Genomic DNA, 25,794 nt, shown 5'->3' with positions numbered 1-25,794 from the left:
TATCTGTGCTGTTAAGTATGTGCCATTAAGGCACTCTGAATGAGGAAGCAGATGCCCAGCAGTCTTGTTTCAGTATCATTGTAGTTGCTTTCCTTTCTTGACACCTACGGAAAAGCCAGGTCCCACTTCTTTTATTTAATTTCATGCTTAGGTTATGGGGGAGTCAAATTGCGGTCTCGGTGTTTCAGTCGCTCCCATTTCAGGATTCCAAATGATTTGCAGTCAGCTGTTGGAGAAATAAAACAGCACAGCAAACAGACCTGCAATACCTTTCCAGGGTAAATGTTTTCTGTGTGTTCTGTAGTTGTGTAAATAGGGCCATTAGGCCAGTAAATGACATATCCAGTTTCACATGGGAAGTTTATTTTAGATTATGGTTTTCTGCTCCAGAGTCTCATCCACAATACCGTCATCTCTCTCTGAACCATGCCTCCTGGGTATGTTTTTTCTGCTTTTGACACTTCTGGCTGCATATAGATGTTTTCCAGTTTATGTATCTGTCATACCTACAGTTCTGTTTTTTTTTCAGTCTACCCTGCATGATTGGGAAAGGTGTTGTCTCCGATACCTGGATACAGTTCCATTTTTCAGTCCAGTAGCTTTTTCTCCCCCTTTTTTGGGCTACAGTGATGGCAATCCATTTAAACAAACTCTAGAAACACTGTGTAATCAATTGCTGGCTCATGATCATATTGTGACTTCCTCCAACTGGAATACAAATATTTTAGAAAAGTTTAAACCTCTTCCAGACTGATTAGGTGGGATTATTATTGTACCTGCCTTTAAAATTGTTAAATCAAAACACATGAAGTCGGATGACTAGTCCAAAGTCAGAACCTGTCTAACAGTGAGGATTCCGGTCCCCTGTGCTTCAGACCGTGCCACTTTCTCCATGTTGTTGCTCTTCTGAGCAGTATGGGGTTTGCAAACGGGCCTTTTCATCCCCACACAGTGGTTGCTTTCTCAGGTGAACAGTTTATAAATTGACCAGAACCTCCCCGGGTAACCTCTACATGTGGGATTACTGTTGCCTATTTAGGTAATCTGCTAACCCCGGCACTATTCATGTTAAAGTTCTTGGATAATGACTAAGTGTTACAGTCTTTCTACTTGCTGATATAATCTGTACATTGTAAAAGTTAGTGCAACACTAAGCCATTTTGATCAGATGCCTAAGGCAAAAGTACACGTTCTGTGCCAGGAATATGAAGAGTATTTTAGACACCTGGAACTACATTCACATATTTGAACACTCATAACCCTTCTTGGCATCACTTCAGCAACTGAACCTTCGTAACTTTAATAGTAGTCTTTTTATACCCAACATAAAAGAAATTAAAACTCTAAAAGTAATAGAATTTGGCAAAATAAATGGTAACAAATAATAAAACTGGAGTAACTTGAAAGTGAGAGGTCTTTTTCTGATAATCTGCAGTTTTAAGATGACTGCTTTTGAGGAGAGCCTGTGGGGGAGGAGAAAAATCAGTAAAATTGTTTCATTTAGGTCATACAGACTCTTTTTGCTTTGCTTACTTTTGCATCACAACAGGTGAGAAGGAAATGAGCCTAAACAGTAAAAAGGCTTCAGTTGTGGAGTTAATGGTCTGACATGGAGGTGGTGTTTTCAGCTGCGAAGGGACTAACCATTCCTCAAGTGACAGGAAGGCTCACGAGAAGTATTTGAATTTGACCAGCTTTTGAACCTAATCCACTATTACTGAATTACCTCCCTTTCAGCTGCATAATTTAGCAGTGGAACTGGAGAAGTCTTTTTTTTTTTTTTTTAAGACTTTCCTCTTCTCTCCAGAGGAGAGGCTGACAAGACTCCACTGGTTTCGTCACACATGTCCTCTGTGGGGATAGCAAAGGGCTTCTTGCTGGTGCTTCAGGTTCGAGATGGCTGAATGTACCGGTAATAGAGAGCGCACCGTATTCTACAGACGAACGATCCTAAAAGAGTTTGAGAGTTTATGTGCTTTTCGTGTAACAAATAACTAATACTGAGGCGCTGGACTTAAACTGGAGCAGAAATTTCAGCCATTCATCTGAAGCAGAAGTGTTACTGGAGGAACAAGAAGTTAAAAATGTTTTTCTTAGTATGTAATGTGATGAATTTTTCATGCTGCGTCTTCAGATTTGGGCACAGATTTGAGTCCCAAGAATCAAGTAAGCGTGAATTGCCTTTCTGGATGTCAGAGTGTAGAGAGGCCTTGAGATGAGGCTTTGAACGGATAAAATAGCATATGTACCAGTTATTTCTAGGCTGTCTAATGCCTAGAAAATGCCTGAAAAGCAATTGGGGCGTTGCTGGAACCAGAAGGAAAATATGAAAAGTCCTTATCCCCAGAACCTGGTAAAACATTTCAAAAGAACAAAGACATCTGGCAGAAACCTTTCTGTAAGCAGGTTAATGAGGTATTTAAATTGTGCCCACAAAAACTTAAAAGAAGGTGAACCGAAAGACAGCAAATATGGAAGGCTAATAGATTTATCTGGAAGAGCTACTGTTGACCAGAAATTGGGGTTACCAGGTGTCAATTTGCCAGCTATCTCACTTAATGTAGGAGAAATGAAAAGGACCAGATTGTTGCTCACATCTCTTTTTTTTTTTTTCCTAATTTCTTAAAAAAAAAAAAAAAAAAGAGGGGGGAAAAAAGAGATTCTAATGCAAAATTATGAAAAAGGGATAAAATGGAAGTGGGATAAAAGCAAGCGGTGCGAATGGAATAAAATGGCATCCGTAGCATTCTGTATCGTGTGCTAGTGATGCGCTCCCAAATCATATTGATAGCTATGCTCATTGGGCATACTGGAATTTATGTCCCTCTCTGTGACTTCAGGATTTTATTAGAAAAGTTACCGTCAAAGCTGAACTATTAATGTCGGAAGTAGGCCTGCTTCCCTTGATTGTGCTATGGAAGTAATCTTTTTGGGGAGGGGTGGGGTGCGAAGAAGGACGTTCATAGCGTTTTAAAGGCAAATGAATTTGTCTCATGAATTGAAACAGTATAATCCCACATAACTGTTTTGTCCCTGGACTAATGTATTAATCCAGGGGTTGTTCTTGTTACGGAGGCTGCTTGCCTTTGCCATCTGTTGCCATTCAGCCTCTCCAGGTGGCAACTGCCTGCTGGAGGAGGGCTTTCTTTTACTCCATCCCTGTTCCTGTCACCCTCTTGTTCGAGATGCCTAACCTTTTACAGCTCTGTTCCTGGAGAAAGAGTAAAACTGCACTGTTCCAGTAGTACGTGTATACAAGTATTGCAAATAGGGTTATGACTCAGCCTTTCCCCAGAGACTTAGTGGTGGAGTGAAGGCGGGGGGGGAACAAAACAGCCACAGACCAAAAGTGCTTAGAATTTCCCATCCTTAAGTCAGGCATCCTTGTAATTAAACAGAGTTGAGAGATGAATCAATGTACAAAAATGCAGAGCTGCTCGTGATTGTTGGAGGTACGGGGGGAATGGCAGGGATAGTACAGGGACTGCAGTAATCCTTTGGAGACATAGCAGGCTCAGCATTAACAGACAGAGATCCAGTGCCAGAGACATCACGCTTTCGAGAACAGAAGAGATGCCAAAAAGCTCTGTTTGGGCAAGAGGATACTGAAGGGAGAGCCTTGGGGGGAATGGATCCTTGCCCGGTGAGCACAACCCCTGTCCCCACTGTAACCTTGATGCTGGAGGGAGACTTTTCAATTTTAAATATCACATAGACTTTTGGGGGTTTGAACTTTTTTCACAGTAGAGAGTGGATTTTTGCTAATGCTCTTGGCGAAGGAATAGTATTTATCTCCTTGTTTAGTGTTAGAGGGAGCAGACATACTTAATGGAAGGCATAAAAGACAGGAAACAAATCTGAATGTGTGATAATGTCTGACCTCATTCTGTACCTCGCGCGAGGCAGGACCTAGTCAACTGCTGATCAGCTGCAAGCTGGGAGAGTTGCTGGAGGCTGGAAGATTCTTCTAGGAATCAATATGCTAAATATATCAAAGAAGTCATCATGTTACAGAGAGGAACGCTCCTGTTGATTGCTTCTGTGTTGATGAGGTTTGCTGCAAGGTGGCACCATGTGGGGTGGTTTTGTTCCCAATTCAGTCATCTGGTGCCTATGTAATTCAGTCGGAGGTGATGCCGTATTGATTTCTGAGGAGTATATGATCAGGAGTGAAATGGCTAAACTTGTTTCATGTCAGCCACCACATAACCATCAACGTGGACTCCTAGGTAAAGCCAATCTGGAACAAAGCACTTCTGTGTGATAGGCCAAAAAAAGAATTCTGTCCTTTTTAATGACCCAGTCTGCTGAACTTCATCCAGCTCCACCCTTGAAGAGAAAAAAAGAAAGAGAACAAGAGTTTTAATGCCTTCTGAAGACATACATATGTCTGCTGAAGACTATTTAATAAACTCTTTTGAAGTTCTTCATTCTTAACCTCCCTCATGGCATTGTGTCAGAAAGCAACACCATTGAGTCTGAATACTAGGCAAATATTCCAGACTAATTTAATCCTTAGGAGTCATGTCTGGGAGGCAGCACACTTACCTCCGTGGAAGTACTGAATTGACAGTGTTGTCCAGTGTGAGAGGCCGAGTACTTATCCAGCCTTGACTGCGCTCGGGTAAAAGCTCTGCTCCCAGTTTTCCCCTTCTGCTTTCAAGACCACCCGCACAACCTCCCGTTCCCAGCCCCTTTGGGCTGCCTTTTAGCCCAAAAACCTCTATGAACGACCTTCCTGCCTGAAATCCTTTGGTAGATGGTAAAGGAAAGCTGAGTGCTGTGAGAAATACTGGCAAGCAGAGCTAGTTTAACTGCTCGGGCACTTTTTTTTTCCTGCTGTACCGGGCTTTAATTGTCTGAAAATACCAAATCATTGTAAGCAGTGCAGAGGACTGAGGAAATAGAAGTCTGACTCCAGCATTTCCAGGGTATAGCCCTGGAACTACTTTTCAAGAGCAAATATTAATTTCATCTGGAAAGCATGAATCAGCTGGAAGGGAATCTAATGATGAAGGTAAACGACTGTTCCGTTTTGCACTTTTTTTGTGAAAAATAATCTTGTGGTTCTAAGCTCTGAAGAGAATAGCACTGAGCTCAGTTGCACGTGTTTTCCATCGATTGGTTGGTAGGAAAAAAAAAAAGGACTCTATGTTGGTATGTGCCTCCTTGAAAAGTGAGTATGTTATAAAATGAGTGTACATAGTTCTATGTATAGCATCATGATGGTTTTTCTAGTAATTTAGCTATTCATCAAGTGTAAATAGGTGGCTGTTCACTTCAGCTGGTGCTTTAGGAATTTGTGAGTAAACTCTCTGTGGAATAAAACCCAGGCAGTTTGCAAACAGCCTGAGCTTCCAGCTACTGGCTAAACTGAAGAATCCTAAGTGTGAAATGCACTGTGAAAACATTTTTGCCAGTGAAATGTGTGTTGTCCTGGTGGGAAGAAAGGTTCTGAGAAATTGCTTCTTGGCAGTTCAGAGAGTGTAGGTGTCCGGTCCCCACGCAGTTGCCGGAGATGCCTGTAAAGCTCTGCCTGCTGTGAAATAGATTTTGCTGTTTAGGTACTTGAAAACTCTTAGGTGTTTTGTGCTGTAACACCAAATGTTCCACATAACCTGCCACGTGTCTGCATATCAAAACAGAGAAAACTAAATCTTGTGCTTTAAATGTACGTAGCGTATACACCGAAGCACTAGGAAGTGTCACCACGTTCAGGAGGATCGAGGAAAGATGTAGAAAGCAAGTTGGAGGCTTGAATGTCAGTGTTCATACGTTGTTTTATGTTGTCTTACTGCAGGTGTCTGAAAACAATACCTGAAGTTATAGAAAGCAACCGATTAAAATCATATTCTGTGAAAATGTGACTGTGGGTAGTTTCCACTAAAACCAGTTGAATGTTTTGAGGTTATAAGAGCTGGTGTCAGTTAAGGAGAAGAATGAATTTGTGGTGAAAGCCTTGGAGTCGGGAGGATGAGGCTTGTTCCTGGCTCTGCAACACATTTCCCATGTGACTCTGAAAGTCACAAAATCCTGGTGTTGCAGTTTCGTATTCTTACTGCGGGGATAGTAGCCTTTTTAGAGGCACGGTAACAGCTTTACAATTAATTAAACATTAATACCTTACATCCAAGGTCTCTGGTGGAAATTCTGGCGCTGTCATCTGAAAACAGTTGCCAAAGTCAGCATAGCTTTTTAGGTATCCTGAGGAGGTTACTTAATTTTAGTTGCATGTTTAACAAAACAAAAACAAAACACCCCAAAAAACAACAAACAAACCCAGACCTCAAAGCTGGGGGGGTAGGGGGTGTCTTTGGACATACACACATTATTCCCCATATTCCAGTGACCTTGACTGCAAATGATAGTGCCTTTTGAGGTGAGTTTGAGGTGCTGGTTCTGCCTCAGCTCCTTTTTAATCTACTTATAAAGAACATTTAAAGACCTAAAGATGCTTGTAAATGGGTTTATTTACAGTTCAACTATGTTGCTCTTTTTCTGTGCTGAATCTATTTCCATGGTGCTTTAAAGGACTTTATCATACAGTACAGTTGTCACCAGGGATGGGAAATGTCACTTGGAGTAGAAATTGACAGCAGTAAAATTCCTGTGTTCGTGTAGATTTACTTGAGTGCCATCTCCCATTTCTGACCTGTCACTTAATTTGGCCTGGTGCTCACCTGTGTAGGTGGGCTGCCACCAGCACATACTTGTTACGGCGGTCACCTTGGTTTTTCTTGGTGGGGCTGTTATCGGAGGGAGGTAAGTGTCTCCTGCAGAAGAGAAGCATGAGGAGAGAATTCCTGCTCCTCGTTTCTTTTCACCTTTTCGTTTCCTCTCCCCTCGTTACTCCCCTTTCCCTTTCTGTGTGCCTGTCCTGCCAAGCACTGTTGGGGAGAAAAATAAGATGATTTTAAATTGAGGTGGGGGCTGTATTGTCTAGACTAGAAATCTGTGGAAGGTAGCGGTCTAAATTCTAGGATTCAGCAGGCCTAACATTTCAGCTTTATGCTCTGTTCCTGTATCCTTACAATCTATTTGACATGAAATACTTAGAGGCATAGGAAGCTAGGTTTCCCATCTGCCAAATAAGATTGAACTCGCTATAGCCTTCCTTACCTGTTTAATACGAAGAGTTGCATTTCTTCAGGATCTGTAAAGCATTTAAAGGTCATTGAACTAAAGACCATATAAACGCAGCTGTTGCCAAGATGAATTAACTTGTGCTGCAGGAACAATGAATCCACTTAGGACCTCTGAAACGAAGATAATTTTTTTTTTTTGTTACAAATTTTGAATCACAGAAAATAGTGGGATGGGGTGGGGAAAAATGCAGAGGTTCATGAGGGAGGCGTGGAGTTTTCTCCCAACTTCATTTCTTAATTTTTTTTGCCTCTCTGCTTGCAGATTCTCACAAACACAAAGATAAACACAAAGACCGAGAACACCGGCATAAAGAGCACAAGAAGGACAAGGAAAAAGACCGGGAAAAGTCCAAGCACAGTAATAGGTGAGGAAAAAGTCCATGAAGTCCTCATAGGCCAAAACACCATTGCACATGCAGTCTTACGAGAGTTACTCTGATAATATATGAGGACGGAATTGTTACATTTTGAGTGTGGTTTATACGAGCGTAGGTGCTTTAAGCCTAACTACTGTCATTGCATGCCATTTCCATACGGGTAGCTGAAGTAGTGTATCTTGCAAATGTGAGCCAATGCTAATATATAAAAGATTATTGTAGCTTAGTGTTATTAAAGGCATTGAAAACTAGTTTAACCCCACCTTCATGAAGATTGATCAGTTTTGCTCATAGTCTTTTTTGTGTGTGGTTCCAATTGTTTGTCAGAAACGCGGAGCTCTCTTGAGTGTTGCTGTAAACCCCGCTGTTTTAGCATAGATGAACCTGATGTGGCTAATAAGCCTCCTAATAATTAGAAGGGTCTGGAAAGATGGTTATCCAGGATGATGGTGATGGCCTTGGACTGGTACCACAATAGCTGAATATCCCAACACTGTGAGGCAGCGTTACGAACTTCTGCTGGGTTAGATGATGAATTTGAAAGGATTGCATGCTGTTTTGTCTGATGTGATTGATACACTACCCTGCCACTACACGGGGAAGGTGTTACGTGCCGGTCACCTGCCGTATCATCCACAATCGACATAAACACTTACTTACTCTGTGATGACCTGTAGCTCTTGAGGTGGTGGTGAATTCCACGCTCCGGTTGATGCCATCCCCTAGGCTGTGAACTGCAAGAACCAGGATGTGCAGGTTTGTCAGTGGTGATTTGGTGTGATGGAGCACAGGGCCAGCATGTCACACCCAGGGTGTTACTCAGAAAAGCTTTCCTAGTTGTAACTCCTGACGTGCAAGAGCCGCGGAGCCACATTGACAGTGAAACTTGAAAAAAAAAAAAAAAAAAAAACCAACCCAGTCCCTGGAGGGTAAGTTTCTGTTGTGACACTTGGTGAATGGCAGACAGTGTTTATGCTGTGGCCAAGCAAGTGCTATTAACTAATTGCTGTGCAGCTGTGATAACACAATCTAAAAATGAATAAAAAAAGCTTGTGTTAACAATCACTTCTATTAAAAAGAAGACTGGAAAGAAGGAGAGAGTCTGTGCTGAGCAGTGGGTTTGTTTTATTGGGGTCGTGCTTTATTTGACTTTTCTGTGACCTTTTGAGGAGTTATACAACCTTACTGTTCCATAATATGTTTCGGGTTTGTTTTTTTTTTTTTTTTTGAAAGTAAAGGGTCGACAGCAGGGGGGAAAATCTAGGCCAAATAACTTGCAGCATTTACTGGCTTCCACAGCAGAGATGAAATGCTTTGGCCACACTGTTTGCACTCTTCTTTGCTCACATATCTATATTACCTTGATTTCTGATTTTCATTTTCCTGATCTTCAAGCATGCACCCCAAAACTGACGGTCTCACATCTCCAGATGTTCATTGCTTCACTTGAAAAACCATTTTCCTGCAATCTTAGCAAAGTACATCCTTTTGTAAGGAGTAATTTAACCACTATCTTTAAATTTCCAGAATTCATTAATTATTTGACCTTATTTGTGTAGGAGTTGAAAATGGTCAGCGTATTTTTAACTGAAAGAACAAATTATGGCTTATAACTTGAAGCTGCACACTACTGATTATGTAAACAATAAATACCAAAACAGTGGAAAGGAGATAAGAATGGCTAATGTGTCTTGTGAGGTGTAGCTCATGAGACGATACGTAATCATGCTTTATCTTGAAGTAATTCCTTCCTCCCTACAGTGTTGTCTTGAAATCCCTGTGAGAAAGGCTTCGTGTTTTCTAGGTGCTGTGCCTAAAGCTTCCAGTCACTTTCACTTATCTATCAAGTGTTCATTTGTCCTGTGAGCGCAATATATTGCATCTTTGAGTCCCATAATAGGGTACACCTATGTGGATAGCGTGACTGAGTGCATGCATGTGCAGGGGATTTGTCCAAGATGTGTTTTGGGGAGAGATTACATAAAATTGCCCTGCACACCCCTACATGAGGTGGGACTTCACTTCCCCAGGCTGAGTGCACAGCTTGAACAAGTTTTCTACAGTGCGTTTTCTGCCTTTCAAAAATACCACCTTTAAAATGACTGTATCCTGGTGCTGAATCATGAGATCTGGTCTTGAAGGTGGTGCTTGGGGAAGATAACGTATGTGGACACGCGTGCCGTGCTCTGGTCGGATCGTTCCTGCTCTAAAATCTTCACTGCCCCGTTCATGCTGGGTCATGCACAGGGTACGTGGCTGCTCACTGTGCAAAGCCAGCTGACTTCTAAGATAAACTTTTTCAAGAAATAAATTGACCTTATAATTGAAATGTAAGCATTTCTTCCCCAAGTCCTTTGATTCAGATGTCATCCATGTAATTCCATAAATGTAAGTTGTGTCTGTGAGGATTAGGTTTAGGTAACTATTGTCTTGTGAAGGAGATAGCCGAGCAGCTCGCAACACGGGGGTGGAGGACCATGTGTGGTGAGCAGGGAATTACTTGGAGGAGAGCTGCTGGAAGGACCTGAATGGAGCACGTGCTTGTGGCCAGGTGACTGCCAAGTGTTCCCGTGGAAGGTGTGAGGCCAGGGGCGGCAGAGGCCAGACTGGTGAGTTATGGGACAGGGTGGGGAAGGACTGAAGCAAGCTGAGTTTCAGTTCAGGCTCCGTTACTACAGTCACTGTACCAAAATACCTTCCTGGACAGAACCAAGATGAACAGAGAAGTGTGAATTTTAAGATGATCTATGTGACTGTCCAGTGTCCATCACTTACGGTACTGCCAGGCAGGTGGGCTGCACTGGGGAGGGGGCATTTGATCACTATGCCATTTTTAATAGCTTTTGATTTTGCCAGCAGTGGGAGGGGAGGAGACTGGAGGAAGGGGCATCTTAAGTGTGTTTAGTTTTTGGATACTGTCTGCTAGGTTGCATACTGCTGGCAGCAACTGGTCAACAGCAAGTTTGCAATACTTTTCTTTTTGTAAAAGAAAACCCCTCTTTAAGTCGACAGCTCTTTTAAGCCCTTTGCAGTGAGATAAGTGGTCAACCTCTGTGTGGTACAAGAGGGTTTCATGGTCGCTCCCCATCTCATTATAACTTGTAAAGACTCTACTGGGTTGAAGATCTTGGCTTTATAACAAAGTGCCCCTTCCAAAACCCATCCCCGCGGCAGTGCCACCATGTTACTGTCCCTCCACGGTGACCATCCAGCACCTCCCATCTGCAGCAAAATCATCAGCTGAACCCAAGGGCAGGGGACTGCAGCAGACCTCTGAGAGCCTTTGCCCTGCTGAGGGCTCTGCCAGCCGTTTTCGTAGGGGATATTTCTTCACAGAATTTTGAAGGTAAAAATGTGGCGGTTTGTACTGAACTTTTTCCTTTGACAAAGAAAAAGTGAAAAACAGCCATTACTGTAAAATTAAACAAAAGTTAACAAGAATGTGGGATCTTCCAATGGTTTATACCTGTATGGGGAACTTCTAAAGCACTTGATAAGAGTCTGTCACCTATTGCTAGCATTGAAAAGGAACGCTTTCGAAAAGTTTGTTACATTAATAGAATTGCATGTAAATCTTCAGAAAATCTGCTCTGTACTTCAGAAAAGCTGCTGTGTTATTGCGAAAGATGTGCTGGATCTTTGATAATCCTCAAAGAGGTTGAACAGTGCTTGAGCAGAAATCCAAGCTATTGTTGGTGAAACGTGGATTTTTACCTCCGTAGCATTTTACAGAGTGTGTGAAGAGTCCCCTAATTGCCTTCTGAGAAGTACAGTACCGCCGTGGACATTGTACACAGTCAAGAGCGTTGTCTGGTTGTGTTTGAAGCAGATCGTTTTTATGTCCGTCTAACAGTTTTGACAATTTCGTTTCCTGTCCTGTACTCAATAAAAGGCTTTTAAAATAAAACCTGCATCAAGAAGGCAGAACAACTCCAATGCAGGAGAATAAATGTTTCCTGTATACAGACTCTGAAGGATCTAAACTGCCAAGATAAGTCTCTCAATAGATAATTTTGGTTTCATATGGCAGAAGTGTGTGGAGTGGTATGTAAAACTTCTTAATTTTTCTTCTTGCTCTCCTCCTCTCCCACTCACAAGATGACACTTCTGTGTCTTAACCACTCTTTTACAGCTGTAGTAAACGGGGAGAGAACATTTGTATGCCTCAGATCTTCTCCATCACCCCTCAAGGAAAGAAAATGTAAAGCCCACTTAAGAAAAATCTGTGTCAAAGAATAAATCCACATTGCTGTCAAGCAATCTCCATCAAGGAAAGTGTTTTCTTTTGCTCCTTTTCTCAGGCCTGTACTTCCCAATCCCTAAAAGAAAAAAATCTAATACACATCCATTAAATATAAATGTCAGTGGTTTAAAAAAAATACGAAACTAAACAAATCTGATGTGGCAAGAGGTTTCTGATCTGTGGGAGACAAGCACTTCAAACAAGGAGACCATGTAAAAGAATGGAATAAATGGGGCCTTTGAAGCCAAGACTTGCTAGAGGTTGGTTTAGAAGCATTTGCAGGAACAAGTGTCTTTCTGCCGGGTGTCTCGGGCTTTGTGCAGGGAGTGTGGGCTGCCGGGAGAGCGCGGGGTGTAGGGATGGCTGTGACAGGGACTGGGAGCAAAGAGGCTGCTCTCGCGGCGCTGATTGGTGTTGTCAATGTGACAAGCACCTGAGCCGGAAGAAAAATCTTCTGTCAGATTGCACATTTTCCTCCGTTTTACTAAATCTCTTGTGATCACAGCTTGAGCTGAACAGAAGCGTGGAACACGTAAGGGATTTATAGACCCGATCTTCCCTGGCATCTTGTAAGTTTTATGGTTTTGCTAGGAAAAACACAGATTCCTGGCGTTTGCTAGTCGTGAACGAAGATAAATTTCAGTTCAGGCTTCTTGCACACCTCCTCTGATTTATTATGTGATCCTGAACTTCTAAGAATCGTGGACATTGGGGGCAGGAAGAGGCAGGGATATCTGATATAAGGAAAAAAAAGCAGTTATAAAAAGATTTTAGCACCCCCTGTTCCCTAGGGTGCGTGGTTTTGTGTTTATTCCCCATTTGAGTGCACAATTCACCTTGATCAGCTTTCTACTGTGCCGCTGCCTTCCAGTAGTAAAAATTCGTGCCTTTCATTTAGTATACCTCATTCTCGCACATCTGTAAAAGCGCATGCTAAGCCTGATCCTCATCTACTTTCTAATATTTTTATCAGCTGTTGATTAGTCCAGCTTTTTATCGTGTTCGTCTTGCTGAAGGCTTGATCTATTATCTGTCAAAACTGGTGAAAAGACTGCTTTCAACTCTGGGAAAAGCGGTTTCAGGGTTTTGGGTTTTTTTTATTGTATTTCTGAAATCCCAGCAGAAGCAGTGGGGCTCACGTGTTCGTTCCCTGTAATACCATATGATAGCCCTCTACCACTGAGCATAAAATACTGCAAGCTAGCTGAAAACTTGTCCTTCGCTGGTGTGCCTTCTGTGTCTGAAATGCTCCCTGCACAGTCAGCCCTTCCTCAGTATGCGTCAGCCTGAATATGATCACAGTCTTCCATTAATACTGTATTACGTCAAACCGGACAGGGGCTGCGCAACCTGTGCTCTCTGCCTATTGTGTTTTTTAGATTTCACTAAAACCACAGCTCCCTGTTATGTTACGCTTCAGTTGCGTTGCAGCAGCTCCCGAGTAGGCAGGCGAAGCTCCGCTTGCAGCAGGCTCTGGTGCTTGCGAGTAGCAGATTCCCAGTCACGAGCTCATTACAGCTGAGAAAATGAGAGAGAGGAAATAAGAGACACTTTAGATAAAGCATCCTTCCCAGCTTCTGATTTTGAAGCTGGAATGGAAAGGGCCTGGGAAGGGATTATTAATGTACATAAATGGCACCTGAAGAATGCGGTGTTAAATTACTGCAAAGCTGCTGTAGTTTGAAGAAGGAAGCTGCCATCTGCACATCTGCCGTTCTTTGGAAACACTTTCCACTTGTGACTTTCCCATGTGACTGTAGCGTGAGCAGCTGCTGCCAGGTGCCTCTTCTCCCTTCCTCTCCTCCCTCCTGCCCTCCTGCAGGCATCCTCACTGGGAAATGCGGCCATGCCTTCACGAGAAACGCGGCTTCTTGTTTATGGCTTCGTGTGCTTCAGCCTGAGCTCTCCAAGGCCTTCAGATGTCCTTGTTCGCAGTACGACTCTCCGTGGACGGCAGTAAGCAAGCTAGCAAAAAGGCTGTGGTGCTTTAGGAGATACATTTCTACTCATCACCCTTTGTCTGAACCAAGCCACTACCGTGATACACCTGGAGATGATGTAATCCCTGGTTCTGCCTGTGTTAATATGGTGCCCTGCTGTACTTTGTTACCTTTAAACCAGAAACCAACAGTGCAGTTGGTCAGCATTAAGCGCCGTCAGGGGTGTAAAAGTCTGAGTGCCATCACAGCCATTCAGTGTAACGGTCTGGGTGAAAAGCAAGATTTTATTTTGTCAGCAAAGCTGGGTATTTCTAAAACAGATTGTGAATAACTGTTTTGTGATCCAGTTGTCCTCTCTTCAGGCTAACTTGCGCTGAAGCTTCCCTCTGTCTTATGGGGGTTTGCTGTCCTACTTGAGTGCCTTCAAGCTGGCTTGTTGGCAGAGGGGTATGTGCAGCAAAGGGAACAAAGGATCCATAGTGCTCCGAGACGTGAATTCAGGAAAAAATTACCTGGGTGCATGCAGCCTTGAGACCTTTTTGCTTGGTTGTGTTTGATTTCTTTAAGGAAAAGTGATTTTTTTTTTTTTTTTTTTCAGTTTTGAATTGTCTAGGAAGACAGACTTCTGATCTTTAAATTGTTCCCAGTCCCTCCTAATAATAGCTTTGGGGTTGTCTGGAAATAGCTTTCTGATAGAGGGCTGAAACTCCTTCTTCAGGGTAAGGATGGTATCCTGTTGCTCTCTTCTTTTGAGATTAGTGTGGTGGTTAAATCGTGTTCCCCTGGAGGCTCGCATAAGTATCTTAGCCAAATGACAGACCGAAGCTGCTCAGCTTGCTGACCGAGTTAATATCCGAGCAACTTGCTTTGCTTTTGGAGGAAAAAAAATAAAATTACTCTTCTCAGGATTGTTGCTTGAGGCCTTTGTTATCAGCTCATTTCCAAATGAGCTTATCTGGGAGATGCAGATTTCAGGCCCCCCTAGGGACGAGGGGCACGTGCGTTCAGCGTTACACGTGTCAGAAAGTTTTGGACTGGGTTGTTGAAGTCAGAGCTGCGGTCCAATGTCTAGAAACAAGGAGGGCTGACAGCCTACATACAACAAGTGAAAGAAATTTATGCTTTTTTTTCTTTTTTTTAAATTGGAGCAAGTAGCACATGAAATTAGATTTTTATTTTTTTTTATCCGGGGAGTTTCTTCCATCACATACCAGGAGCAGCAGCAAGCAGGACCTCGGGGCCCAGCCACCAATTTGTTTTGAAAATGAAGCCACGGAGTGAAACTGGAGACAGAGTTTCCTTGGGTTATCTGAGCCCACATTGCTGTGGTGAGAAATCTCACTGCTCCCTGCAGAGCAAAGGGGAAGGATAGTCTTGTGATTAAAAAAATTTTAAAAAAAAGGCAACTAAGACTGAGTCAGGAATCCAGACTTCTTGATTCTGACTCCGGTGCTGAAAAATCTTAGCTTTAGATTAAAATGTATAGCAGCTTTTCAACGATGGCTGCTTACGCTCTTTCGAGAGCAATGTCATTTGAGCTTCTACTTAAGCAAGCCTAAATTTTGAGGGCTTTTTTTATTCCAGCCATAGTCTGTAACCATTCAACACACACACAGAAATTGTCACTGCTTCTCGAGACCAATGGGATTTTACTTCTTCAGTATTAGCTTTGCAGGTGTAGATTGGTATCTATTGATTTGCTTTTAGACACGTTTTGTGTACATCCCAGGGCTCTACTAATCACATATTTGAAAGCTAGTGCTTTAGGCTGCTAGCAAGAACGAATATGGTGCTTTTGAAAATTTAAACTTTTTTGGTTGGTTGGTTTTTTTGCTATTCCAAACTACCAAGCAACAGACACTGTCATGAACTTTACCTTAACTCCATCAATTGCAGTGCATACCATGCTTTGAAGATGCAAATTGTTGTCTGAGTAAAGCATGTTATTTCAGGTAGGATTTAAATACCAAATAAGAACAAGAAAGAGTCAGAAAATAGACACAAGCAGACTGGCAGAGAACAAAATGGGTCTAAGCCTTGCATGTTTGTTCGTTATGGTCTTTCCTGTATGATGATATACCTTTGTAATCATAAAACTTAAGTCTTTGGCAAATGAGGTACCTAGCATACACGTAACAGTACAAGAGAGTCAGAACTTCCAGACCTTCCCGAGTTTAAAAATTATTAATAATATGTGTGGTATTTGTGCTTTCAGACTGTCAATAAGAATCTAATTGGAGGAAAGGAAAATGAAATAGGTGTTTTGAGACTGAGATAGCGATCAGCATACAGAAACTGGCGTGTCAGATCTGAGCAGGAGCAGCAGGCAGCTCGTGGGTCTCCGAGATCCAGTGTCAGGATGTTCTGTGTATGTGCTCGCATGTCCTGATCACACAGTGTACATAACACGATCTGCTGGGTAAGAATAGTCTGCAGTTGTTGAAACTTCACTCACAGGCAACATGTGGTGCTGTGTGTCTATCTACAAGAATTTCTAGAGTGCCAGTTGCCTTTTAATATTTAGATATTCCTTTACAGTTTTATATGTAGCATAAAGAGGTTGCGAGAGAGTTAAAATGAAACTGGTTTCTCTTCCTACTCATCTCTTTTAATGCGACGCAGTACGTGAACATACCGATTTCCTCCAGAGATGGATTTTCATGCGTTAGCTGCTTGGGCTTGGAAGGCCGGCGTGTATTTATTGGAGTGTGTGCTGCTCCGAGCTTGAATAATTTAGACCTTTTGCAGGTTCAGGTCCATTCGTGCTAGCGTTACGTGAGGCTCTGAAACTCTCCGCGTTGGACTTTACTCTGCAGTTCTTCAGCTGGGTGTAGGTGGTATGTTTGTGACTGTGGTTGCCTTCCTCTTAATCACACGCAAGCTTCATGGGAGCTGGTTAATGTGCTGCTTGCTTTCTGTAGCCATCAAACGTCCAGCCCTTCTCCAGTCTGTTTTTTATGATAGATAGAAGACTTGAAGCATATATTGTTTTTTAAAAATCATGCTCTTAGCTGGCGTTCCAGGCTTGCTGTTTTTCAGGGCTGTGTTCCCACAGATCAGTTTGGGCCTGCACTTGAGTGTTGAAATAACTGAAATGAGGAAGTTTCCTGTTTCTAGTAAAGCTTTGCCATACGTCATGTAGTCCTGAGGAGAAGCAGAGTGTATCCCAGAGGGCAATAATGGTGGGAGTCCAGTGCTGAGGGAGGAGGAGCACGAACTGCCAGTGCAAGGAAGGCACTCGCTTGGTGCCTGACCATGCCCAGTAGAAGGGAGCCTGATTTCCACCATGCCTTTGGCTTGCTTACACCCAGAGTGACCTCGGAGAGTCCATACAACCTTACAAATGTGTATTGAAGGCCTGTTGAATTGACAACCTTGCTGCTGGGCATTCCACCACAGTACTGCTAATCCTCCTGGCCTGTTCTTGCAGTTTCTATTGTGCGTCTCCTGAGAGCATTTCCTGACTTTGTCTCCCAGAGTCAAGTCATTCCATGAGAACACTCATTTTCATTTGAAAACAGCTGTGTGTCTTTCTGGTGGAGTAGAAAAACGTGAAAATGTGATCCAAATTTACCCAAATGTCTCAGAAATCAGGAGGGGGGTAGCAATGGAATAAATTAAAAAAGGTCGATTTTTTTCTCCTTGGGGGCATTTTTTCCTTTCTTCTGACTCTCAATACTGCTGGCTGTGGCATGAGATTCTGAGTAGCAGCAGACCATATTCTTGCTTGGAAGCACCTTTGGTGGGTCCCCGTCCCTGTTGCAGATCATCTCAGCTGGGCAGACGGGCTTAGCACGCCGGTGAGGCGCAGCTGATGAAAGGGCTCCGAGTGAGGGCCACAGCGTTATTCCTGCCTTTTCTGTTTGACTTTGTGTAAACACAAGGACATAGCATATCCTGTTTGCTCTGGTTTTACCATCTGTTTGGGAATAATAGAGATCAGCGGTTTTTCTCTTTAAGTTCCAAAGATGAGAGCTGCTACAATGACAAACTGTTGTCTGAGCAAAAGCTGACATGGGCATTGATGGGGCTGGCGGCTCTATTCCAGTGACCTTTTACATGGACTAGAAAAAAGAGGAAAAGCAGAGATGGTGGGAATTCAGCCTAAAGTGTTGAGCTCGAAGTGTAGCAGCTGTGGATTTCCTCAGCAATCCAGGCTGACGGGGGTTTTCCTGAAGTGGAACGCTTGGCGGCTGTGGTTTTGTGGTGTGTTCCTTCCTGTTCCTCTTCCTCCCAAGGAGACGGATGACATGTGTCAGGAGACCATGGTGGATCTTACTGCTAAGGTTATCCCTTGTTTTATATGGTTTGTAACAATCAAAACCTGTGACTCTTTACTGCTGGAAGTTGTCTGTATTACTCAAATCTCCTCCTGTTCCCCTCTGCAAACATACTCGTTTGTCTTGCAGTGAGCACAAAGATTCCTCGGAAAAGAAACACAAAGACAAGGAGAAAACCAAACACAAAGATGGCAGCTCAGAGAAACACAAAGACAAACACAAAGACAAAGACAAGGAAAAGAGAAAGGAAGAGAAGGTAGGTGTCTCCTGGGGGAGAGACGGGAGGATGTTACACTACTTACTACTGAACGGTACAGAGTCAGTGGGTTAGACATAGCTTATACTTCAAGCTTTTGTCAACCTGGAGAGAACTATCCGCATGCTGACCCAGAGACTTGTTTTGGGGAGTGCTATACATGAACTTGTAAGGGCTTTATCTGCAGGTATTGTGAATGGAAACGGTTTCATAGCAGAGCTGTGTCCACTGGCTCCACATTTTTGTCCTCTGTTACCTTTCCCTTTGCCAAGCTCAGTTTCAGAGACAAGGGAGAAAAATCTGTTAGATCACGTTTGTTCCATACAAGGACAAACATAGGCAAGTCGGACAAACTATATACTTAACTCCAATCTACTGAAGCAATTGGAGGGCCAGAAAATACTGAATTGACTAAAACTTACAGAAAATGTTGCCTTTTTGGTGTGTCAGGTAGGTCACTGAGGGCTACAGAGGATGAAGTGTGCTTTGATTCCTTCCACAAGTTCAATATCCTGCCTGTGTTGCATGTTGGAAAAACATAAGGTGCTCTGGGCAGTGCTAATCAGCTGCTACTTTTTATGTTTTTCAGATGAAATCATCTTCTGGTGATATAAAAATAAAGAAGGAAAAGGAAAATGGTTTCTCCAGGTAAGAAATCAGATCTATAATTTGGAAAAAGTAGCAGTTTGACTTCATAGCTGCTCAGTGTTTGACTCCTCTCGCTTGGTCTTGGGAAAAAGTAATTGGAATGCTTTTGACCCCTTCAGACAATATAGTCTTCTCAATTTCGGGAGCTGGTGGTTGATGCACTTACCTAGTAACTGGGGACAGTAGGTGTTGAATACCTGGAATCTGCCTGCACATGCTGGGTTTGTCCAAGTATTAAATTGTTCAATTCTGTCAAGGACAGACTGAACTGTAGAAACCTTGGTAGCTGGAGTTGAAAGAACCTCTGTTATAGAATTGGTCCTTGAACCCTGCAGGCAGTCTTCTGGAGACAGGGCCTTGTAAAGACAGTCCGGGTTGCCTCCGAGTGTCTCCCCTGTAAGTGACTGTAGCCTAGAGCCTTTGCAGAGGAGTGACAAGTAAGGAGGGTGCTTGTGTAAAATCCTTCAGAAAATGCCTAGGCGTCCTACTCTGCTAAATTCCTGCTAACAGTGGAGGCTCCTGGACTTAGGCAGTTTATCACTCATCACTAAGTAGTCTTATTAAAAACCTGAAGTGAGCAATTGATAGGAGAATACTTTTTCTTAATAGTTGACCAACTGAGATCTCTTGTGACTTGTCTAACTCCAGCCATTGGTTATTTTGAAGGTGGTAAATGCAGTCTACTGCCTTATTGGAGACTTGTGGTATGGAGATGCCTATGTTCATATCTGTTAGTCAAGAAAAGCTTTCAGTCATGTGCCCAGTTCTACGAATCCACTTTAAAAAAAAATTAAATAAATATCCTTCCAGTCTCACCGTGTTCTGTGGATGCAGAGAGACTGGGAGAAGACACTTGTCTGGTCCATGCCTGCCAGTTATTCTTTGCGTGTTTTGCATGTGCCCTCTTGACATGAGTTCCTCCATCTGTTTCATTTTCTTACTCCTATTTAAAAATGCAAACTAAGTAGTTACGCTTGGCACAGGGAAGAGGCGCCCTCTCCAGGCCCTTTTGGGGATACTCTGGAAATAGAAAGCAATGACATTTAGGTGTTTCATGGTGTAGGAGACAGTTAATAATAACTCGTTCTAGCCTCTGCTATTCAGCAGAATCGCATGCATGTGCTGATCTCGCCAGGGACATTGAGTGTTCTCATATCAAGGTAACTAAGTCTTCTTTATGTCCAACAGCATTTTTTTGTGTGTGTTTGAGAAAAGGCTGAAGGAGCCATCACAATTGTGCCTTCTTCAGGGCCAAAAGCTGGCTAAGAGTAAAGTAATTATTTTCTTTTTTTTTTTTTTTTTCCTGCTGAAATGTTCTTTTACAAGTTCACCAGAGAAAAATGTCCTCACTCAGATGGTTTTGATTTTCTTCCTTAAGACTTGGTAGGATGAGCAATGTTACAGTCTTGGGAACAATGCAAGTCAAGGTTCAGCTTGGTTATACAGCTCCTTTCTTTTAATATTATCACACTTTATTTCCTGCTATTATAAAATGTTGCAAAACATTTCAGTGTTAAAATAGACTAGATAAAATTCCTAGCAGCTTAACGAACAGTAGTTCTAGATTTCTGCCTGGAAGGGAGAATAAATTAAATGGGACAAATACTTGTTTTTCCATAGATGTTTTGCAACTGTCTATGTGCTGCAGACTTGTGTCTTAGCTAATCATAGGCGATGCCACAGAAATGGCTTCTTACAGCAGCACGGATCTTTTTCCCCTGAGTTGCATCTGCCAGCACTGCAGTGGCTTTAGAGCTGTGAAAGAGCAAACTGCCTTGTTCTGCTTCACGGACACATCACCAGCTAAAATAAGACTCCAGAATGTCTCTTGCTGACTGCGATCTACAAAGCAGAATGCTGCTTTTTTTTTTTTTTTCTCCCGCTCCATCCAATTGCAAAATCCTCATGTTGACTTGGAAACTAAGTCAATTTGATACAGAAATTGCAGATTGAATATGAATAGGAAAGCCCAAGATGGCACTGTTACTTTTTCTACCTGAGTGGAGCAGCACTAAGTGCTTCAAAATGTAATTTTGGACTCTTTGAGACATCTTTTTCTTTATGAAGATAAGTGAAATGCTTCTGTGAAATCTAGCAATAATGAGTTTGTTTAAAGGGATAGTCTCTCTTGCACTCATATTCTTTTTTTTTTTTTTCTTATAACTGGTGTCTTGGGACATTATGGCTGAAAACATTGAGCTAATTTAATATTTGCGGTCTGTTGAAAGGGACGGAATTATTTGCCTCCCGTAGTTCGGATAGTGAAAAGAGACTGATCAGCTTAACTTTGCCAAATCTTTGTTTCCTTTTGTGGTTTTCTCATGCCTCACTATTTAGTTGGCAAAAGATTCAGGGATAGCTTTCACATCTTTGTTTAGTTGATAATCTTTCTTATCAAGCTCAATAAGGATATTCAGTTGAAACTAAATAATACCCTCTGTTTGACTGTGCATACACGTGCATTTTAGTTTTGTTTTAAGAATGTTTGAAAGTGCTGGAAGCTACAATTTTTACTCAAAACCTCAAAGAAACACTGAAATCTAAGCAGTTGATGCTGCTTGAGAAGTGTCAAATACATAGACGCTGGAAGACTCTCCTTATGCTGTCCTGTGGATATTCAGAGAATGACACACCTCAGCTTTTCATGGTCTCAGGATGTCAGCACATTTCAGGACTGGAAGACATGCCCGTTTTGCAGATGATCATTTCTTAAAACTGAGGTTTTTTCTGGTTTCCAAGAGTCTTCCTTTTTGAAGTTAGAACCACCTTTCTTTGCTTCTTTTTGTAGTCCACCACGTATTAAAGATGAACCAGATGATGATGGGTTTTATGCGTCTCCTAAAGAGGACTCCAAACCGCTGAAGAGACCTCGAGAAGATGATGAGTAAGTGGCGTGGGTGCTGGTGACTTGGATCTTTGCCTTTAGTTTTAAAAGGATAACATTGAGGGAGCAGGTGGGATTCCAGGTCGTCAGCACAAACGTGTTCAGGTGGGTGACTGGAGGTCTGAGACCAGACTCCTTACGCTGTTACAAGCTCTCTGAGCAGGGCAAGGGTAGCGTTTGTGGTGTCCAAGGCAAAATACCATTACCTGCTTCTGCAGACAGTGCTGTCAAATGTTGCAGTGCTAGTAAATAAAAAAGCAAAAAACCAGAAGGTAGGTAGAGGAAAGACAGCGATGAAGGTTGTAAAACATCAGTCTGAGCAAGTGAGGTATTAATGCTAGCGAAGTGGCTGCAGTGGTTTCTGTTGGGCGAGGAAATGACTGCACAAGAGGAAGAAAACGCATTGTCAGCCTGTTTGGGGGTGTGGGGGAGGTTTGCCTGCACTCCTTGGCATGATTTGCCTAGGCTCTAAGTACATGGTGGGTTATGCTGAGGATTTCTGTCTCTAAATCATGAGAAAAATACACATGATGTTTGCCTGATATAGTAACCTACCCAGTAAAATAAAAGCCCACTTACATCACGCTGTCTTCGGTCACTATCTATGTGATATCTTTAGATAGCGTGACATTATTAGCAGTCTGGAATTAAAGGGTTGGAAGGGTTTTAACCATAGTGGCATTCTGTCCCTCTGTGGTATTTCTCGGTTTCCAAGAGAGATGGGTGTGACATCTTCTCTTTTGTGTAATCATTTGCTGCCTTCTGTTAAGTTTTTGTGACCTCCCATTTCATGTCTGCAATGGAAAGATTAAGAATTTGCCAGTAGTCACTTTTGCTATTGTTTGAACTGGTGGGGGATGCAAAAAGTGAGCTTTGTGGGCAGATCCCAGACTGATGGCAGGAAAGGGAGTTGGGGGTAGAACATGCCACAAAGCTTTTGCCCGTTTATCCCATGTAATCACTGTGTGGCTACTAATGCTTTTGAATTAGTTCTTCATCAAGGAAGATTTTTGCTTCAACAGTCTGAAACTTGCAGGAACCGTTTTGCTGGATAGCTATTATTCGGTCTTCAGACATTGGGGCATAAAATTATATTATTTAGAAATTAAACATGCCAGGAATACTGTGAACTTGCGCACACAAACCTTGTACATGTATGACTTCTCTTTATTTTTTTGTATTGGAAGATTGATTATTTTCATCAGCTGGTCTTTCTGTTCTTACAGCGCTGACTACAAACCCAAGAAAATCAAAACAGAAGACATCAAGAAAGCAAAGAAAAGGAAACAAGAGGAAGAAGAGGTAATGTGAAAGACGAGTTTATTTCTATGATCAAGAAAAGCCAGGCTGGCAATTTGGTGTTGAATTCTGTAGAGCAGGGGGAATCTGATTTGAGGGTAAGGAGGCAGGGGCCAGTCTGGGACACAGCTGCATGTGGTAGAACCCCACCTATGGTGCAGGTTAACTTACCTGAGCCATAATGTATAAAAAAATCAGGAAAACTTTCTCTCCTGCTCTTAAATCAACGGATGGAGAAGATGCCTCCAGGACGTGAACTTCCAGCCTGTTCCAGGCAATTCACAGTCCTTCTGTTAAGTAGCTCGCAGAGGGCAGAGCAGCCTTACTAACAACATCTGGTAATTGCACAGATGATGTAGCACAGCTCACAAGCATAGGCAATGAATCTGAGATCAGCTGCTGGAAAAATGCTTAAAGCTTTTAGATGGAACCTGGGGTGCAAATATTTTTGGAGAGGGACTAGAAGAGAGGTTAGCCATAATTTGAGACTAATGAACTACGCTTCATATCTAGGAAAGATACCCTTGTGTGGCACTTACTGCAAACGCCTCCTGGTGATGCGGTTCATTTTTTAATTCATGGTGAGTGTCTCCGTAGCGAGCATATACCAGTACGTTCCCAGCAGCCGCCTCACAGTGTTGTGTGCTCTGTGGCGTTTGCCAGACTACATACAGTAGTGCCGGCCAAGGAGGCTGTTTCTGTAACTAAGCCATCATGGTACTATGGCCCAGACTCGCCGCTTATCAGGTGAGGCAAAATAACTGGCTGCGTGTGCACTTGGCATGTCCCAAGTGTGAAGTAAGAGAATTTGGCTTAAAAGATAAGTGGCACTATCAGCAGACTTTGACTTAATAGGGTGGTCTAAGAGCGCATTTCTGTAGTAAGACCACAGGAATTCGGTTGTTGGTGGTCAAACTTATGTACTCTAAGAGAGGCAGTCTTCTAGTTTTAAGACATCTTTTCAGGGAGGGGGGAAATGCAGTAACTTGTTCTAACAGTTTCTTACTCATTTTGCAGGACAGCAAAGCAAAGAAAGCTAAGAGCAAAGATAAGAAAGTCCCTGAAGCGGACAAGAGAAAGAAGCCGAAAAAAGAAGAGGAGCAAAAATGGAAATGGTAACTATCTATCAATGACATAGGCTGCCCTCTGCACCTGGACTTTCCCTCTTACCTCCCGTACTGACTGAATAAGCACATCGGGCTTGCTTTCGTTGATTCATGAGGATTTATTCTGAATAGTTGGCTTACGCTCTGGTAAGCTCTAAATAAATATCTCATTCACTATGTTTATCCTCTCAAGTAGAAGTGAAATACCTTTTTTGATATACCTAAAGCAAGAAATAAGTTTTTTGTGTTTTTTTTTTCTTTCTTTTTTTTGTTGGTTTTGTTTTTTTGTTTTAATTTATTTTCTTCTATCTGTAGAATGTAGAGGCTACCCATAATGATCAGATACCGGTGTTCTTGTGCCTGGAACCTGCTGCTTGCTGACACTTGTCAGAACAGTATGAAAACTTGTGGGCTTGGGGTATCATCAGGAATATATAAATATTTGCAGATGTATTAACTAGTATTCTAGTCGATCTTACCTGTGTTATATAGAGGGTACAATATGAGCGGGTTGTCTACCTTTGTATTCTAGCTGGATGTCAACTGTGTGCCTCTCGAAACTGCTCCTGCCTCTGGCACAAAAACGAAAGTTGGTCAAGTGACCCGAAGCTTGGGCTGTTTGGAAAATCATGGATTTTGAGTATAAGTTTTCAATGGAAAGCAGTTTCTGTCTTGCCCAGGATCCTAAAGTAACATCACCGAGCATCTGAAGTTGTGCTTTCACTCACTTTTCAGGGTTTTTTTAAAACCTTTTTTAAACAAACCTGAACTTCGTGGTTCATTTGGAAGACAGGCCTGTGCTTTATCAGTAGTGCTGTACTTAAGAAACCTGCTGGTTTGTTTTTTTTTAACTATCCACAGTAATGTAAGCTATTGTTATTGCTGGATTTGAGGTGCTGTTCCATGTGTGTTTTGAAGTTTGGGCCTTAGTGTTTCCCCCAGTTTAATGCATATGTTATTTTCAAAAGCACATGTGTTTTCTGCACTCCTGTAATGTCTCCTGTAATGTATTTTTATGACCTTTTGGGGATGATGTTTCCATGAGCATTTTCTTTTCTCAGATCATTTGGCTATTTTTAATAGAGCCATAGTGCTGGGGAAAGCCTTTGCAATCTTCTTCAGTCCTTTCAGGTTCAGTCTTTTACCCCTTTATTGTCACTCTTATTGAGTCACCTTTAGAAAGAAAAATTCTTCTGTAGTGTTTGTGGTCTCTGCATGTTTCTCTTTGATTGTCACAGCTTCCTCAGAACATCAGCACTCGGATTTATTTTTTTTCATGCTTGTATATTCTCTTAGAAATCTGGTTTTCAGGCCCCTCCCAAAATGATCCTGATTTTTTTTTTTTGAGCAATCCACTTTTTTCTTGATCCCTTTGACAGCATCTTTTTGATGTGCTTAGATATGAACAAACTACAGGGACATGAAGCAATAGGAAGCTACAGAAGGTCTCTATGCCTTAAGGATCTGTTGTCTTTTTGGCTTTGTCTCAGCCGTCCTTGCTGGTTCTGCCTGACGTAATATTCTGTTATCACAGCTCCCTTTTACTGTAGTCTGTATCCTTCAACAGAAAACCTTTACTGGAAAGCTGTACCCTTCTCCCCTCACCTGCCTTGGCA

General features: G+C 42.3%; 1 protein-coding gene across 1 annotated transcript in view; it reads left to right on the top strand.

The window, feature by feature from the left end:
- TOP1 (DNA topoisomerase I) overlaps positions 1-25,794 on the top strand; it is a 70,028-nt gene that overhangs the window by 24,657 nt on the left and 19,577 nt on the right. Inside the window, exons 3-8 of the mRNA XM_063349996.1 lie at positions 7,408-7,510; positions 18,115-18,241; positions 18,831-18,889; positions 21,678-21,773; positions 23,000-23,075; positions 24,090-24,187. Of these exons, the coding sequence (XP_063206066.1) occupies positions 7,408-7,510; positions 18,115-18,241; positions 18,831-18,889; positions 21,678-21,773; positions 23,000-23,075; positions 24,090-24,187 (559 nt within the window). The remainder of the gene's footprint in view (positions 1-7,407; positions 7,511-18,114; positions 18,242-18,830; positions 18,890-21,677; positions 21,774-22,999; positions 23,076-24,089; positions 24,188-25,794) is intronic.

The sequence above is a fragment of the Chroicocephalus ridibundus genome, chromosome 12 (assembly GCF_963924245.1).
Source record: "Chroicocephalus ridibundus chromosome 12, bChrRid1.1, whole genome shotgun sequence".
In the NCBI taxonomy this organism is placed as follows: domain Eukaryota; kingdom Metazoa; phylum Chordata; class Aves; order Charadriiformes; family Laridae; genus Chroicocephalus; species Chroicocephalus ridibundus.
This window is presented reverse-complemented; position numbering and strand designations above follow the sequence as displayed.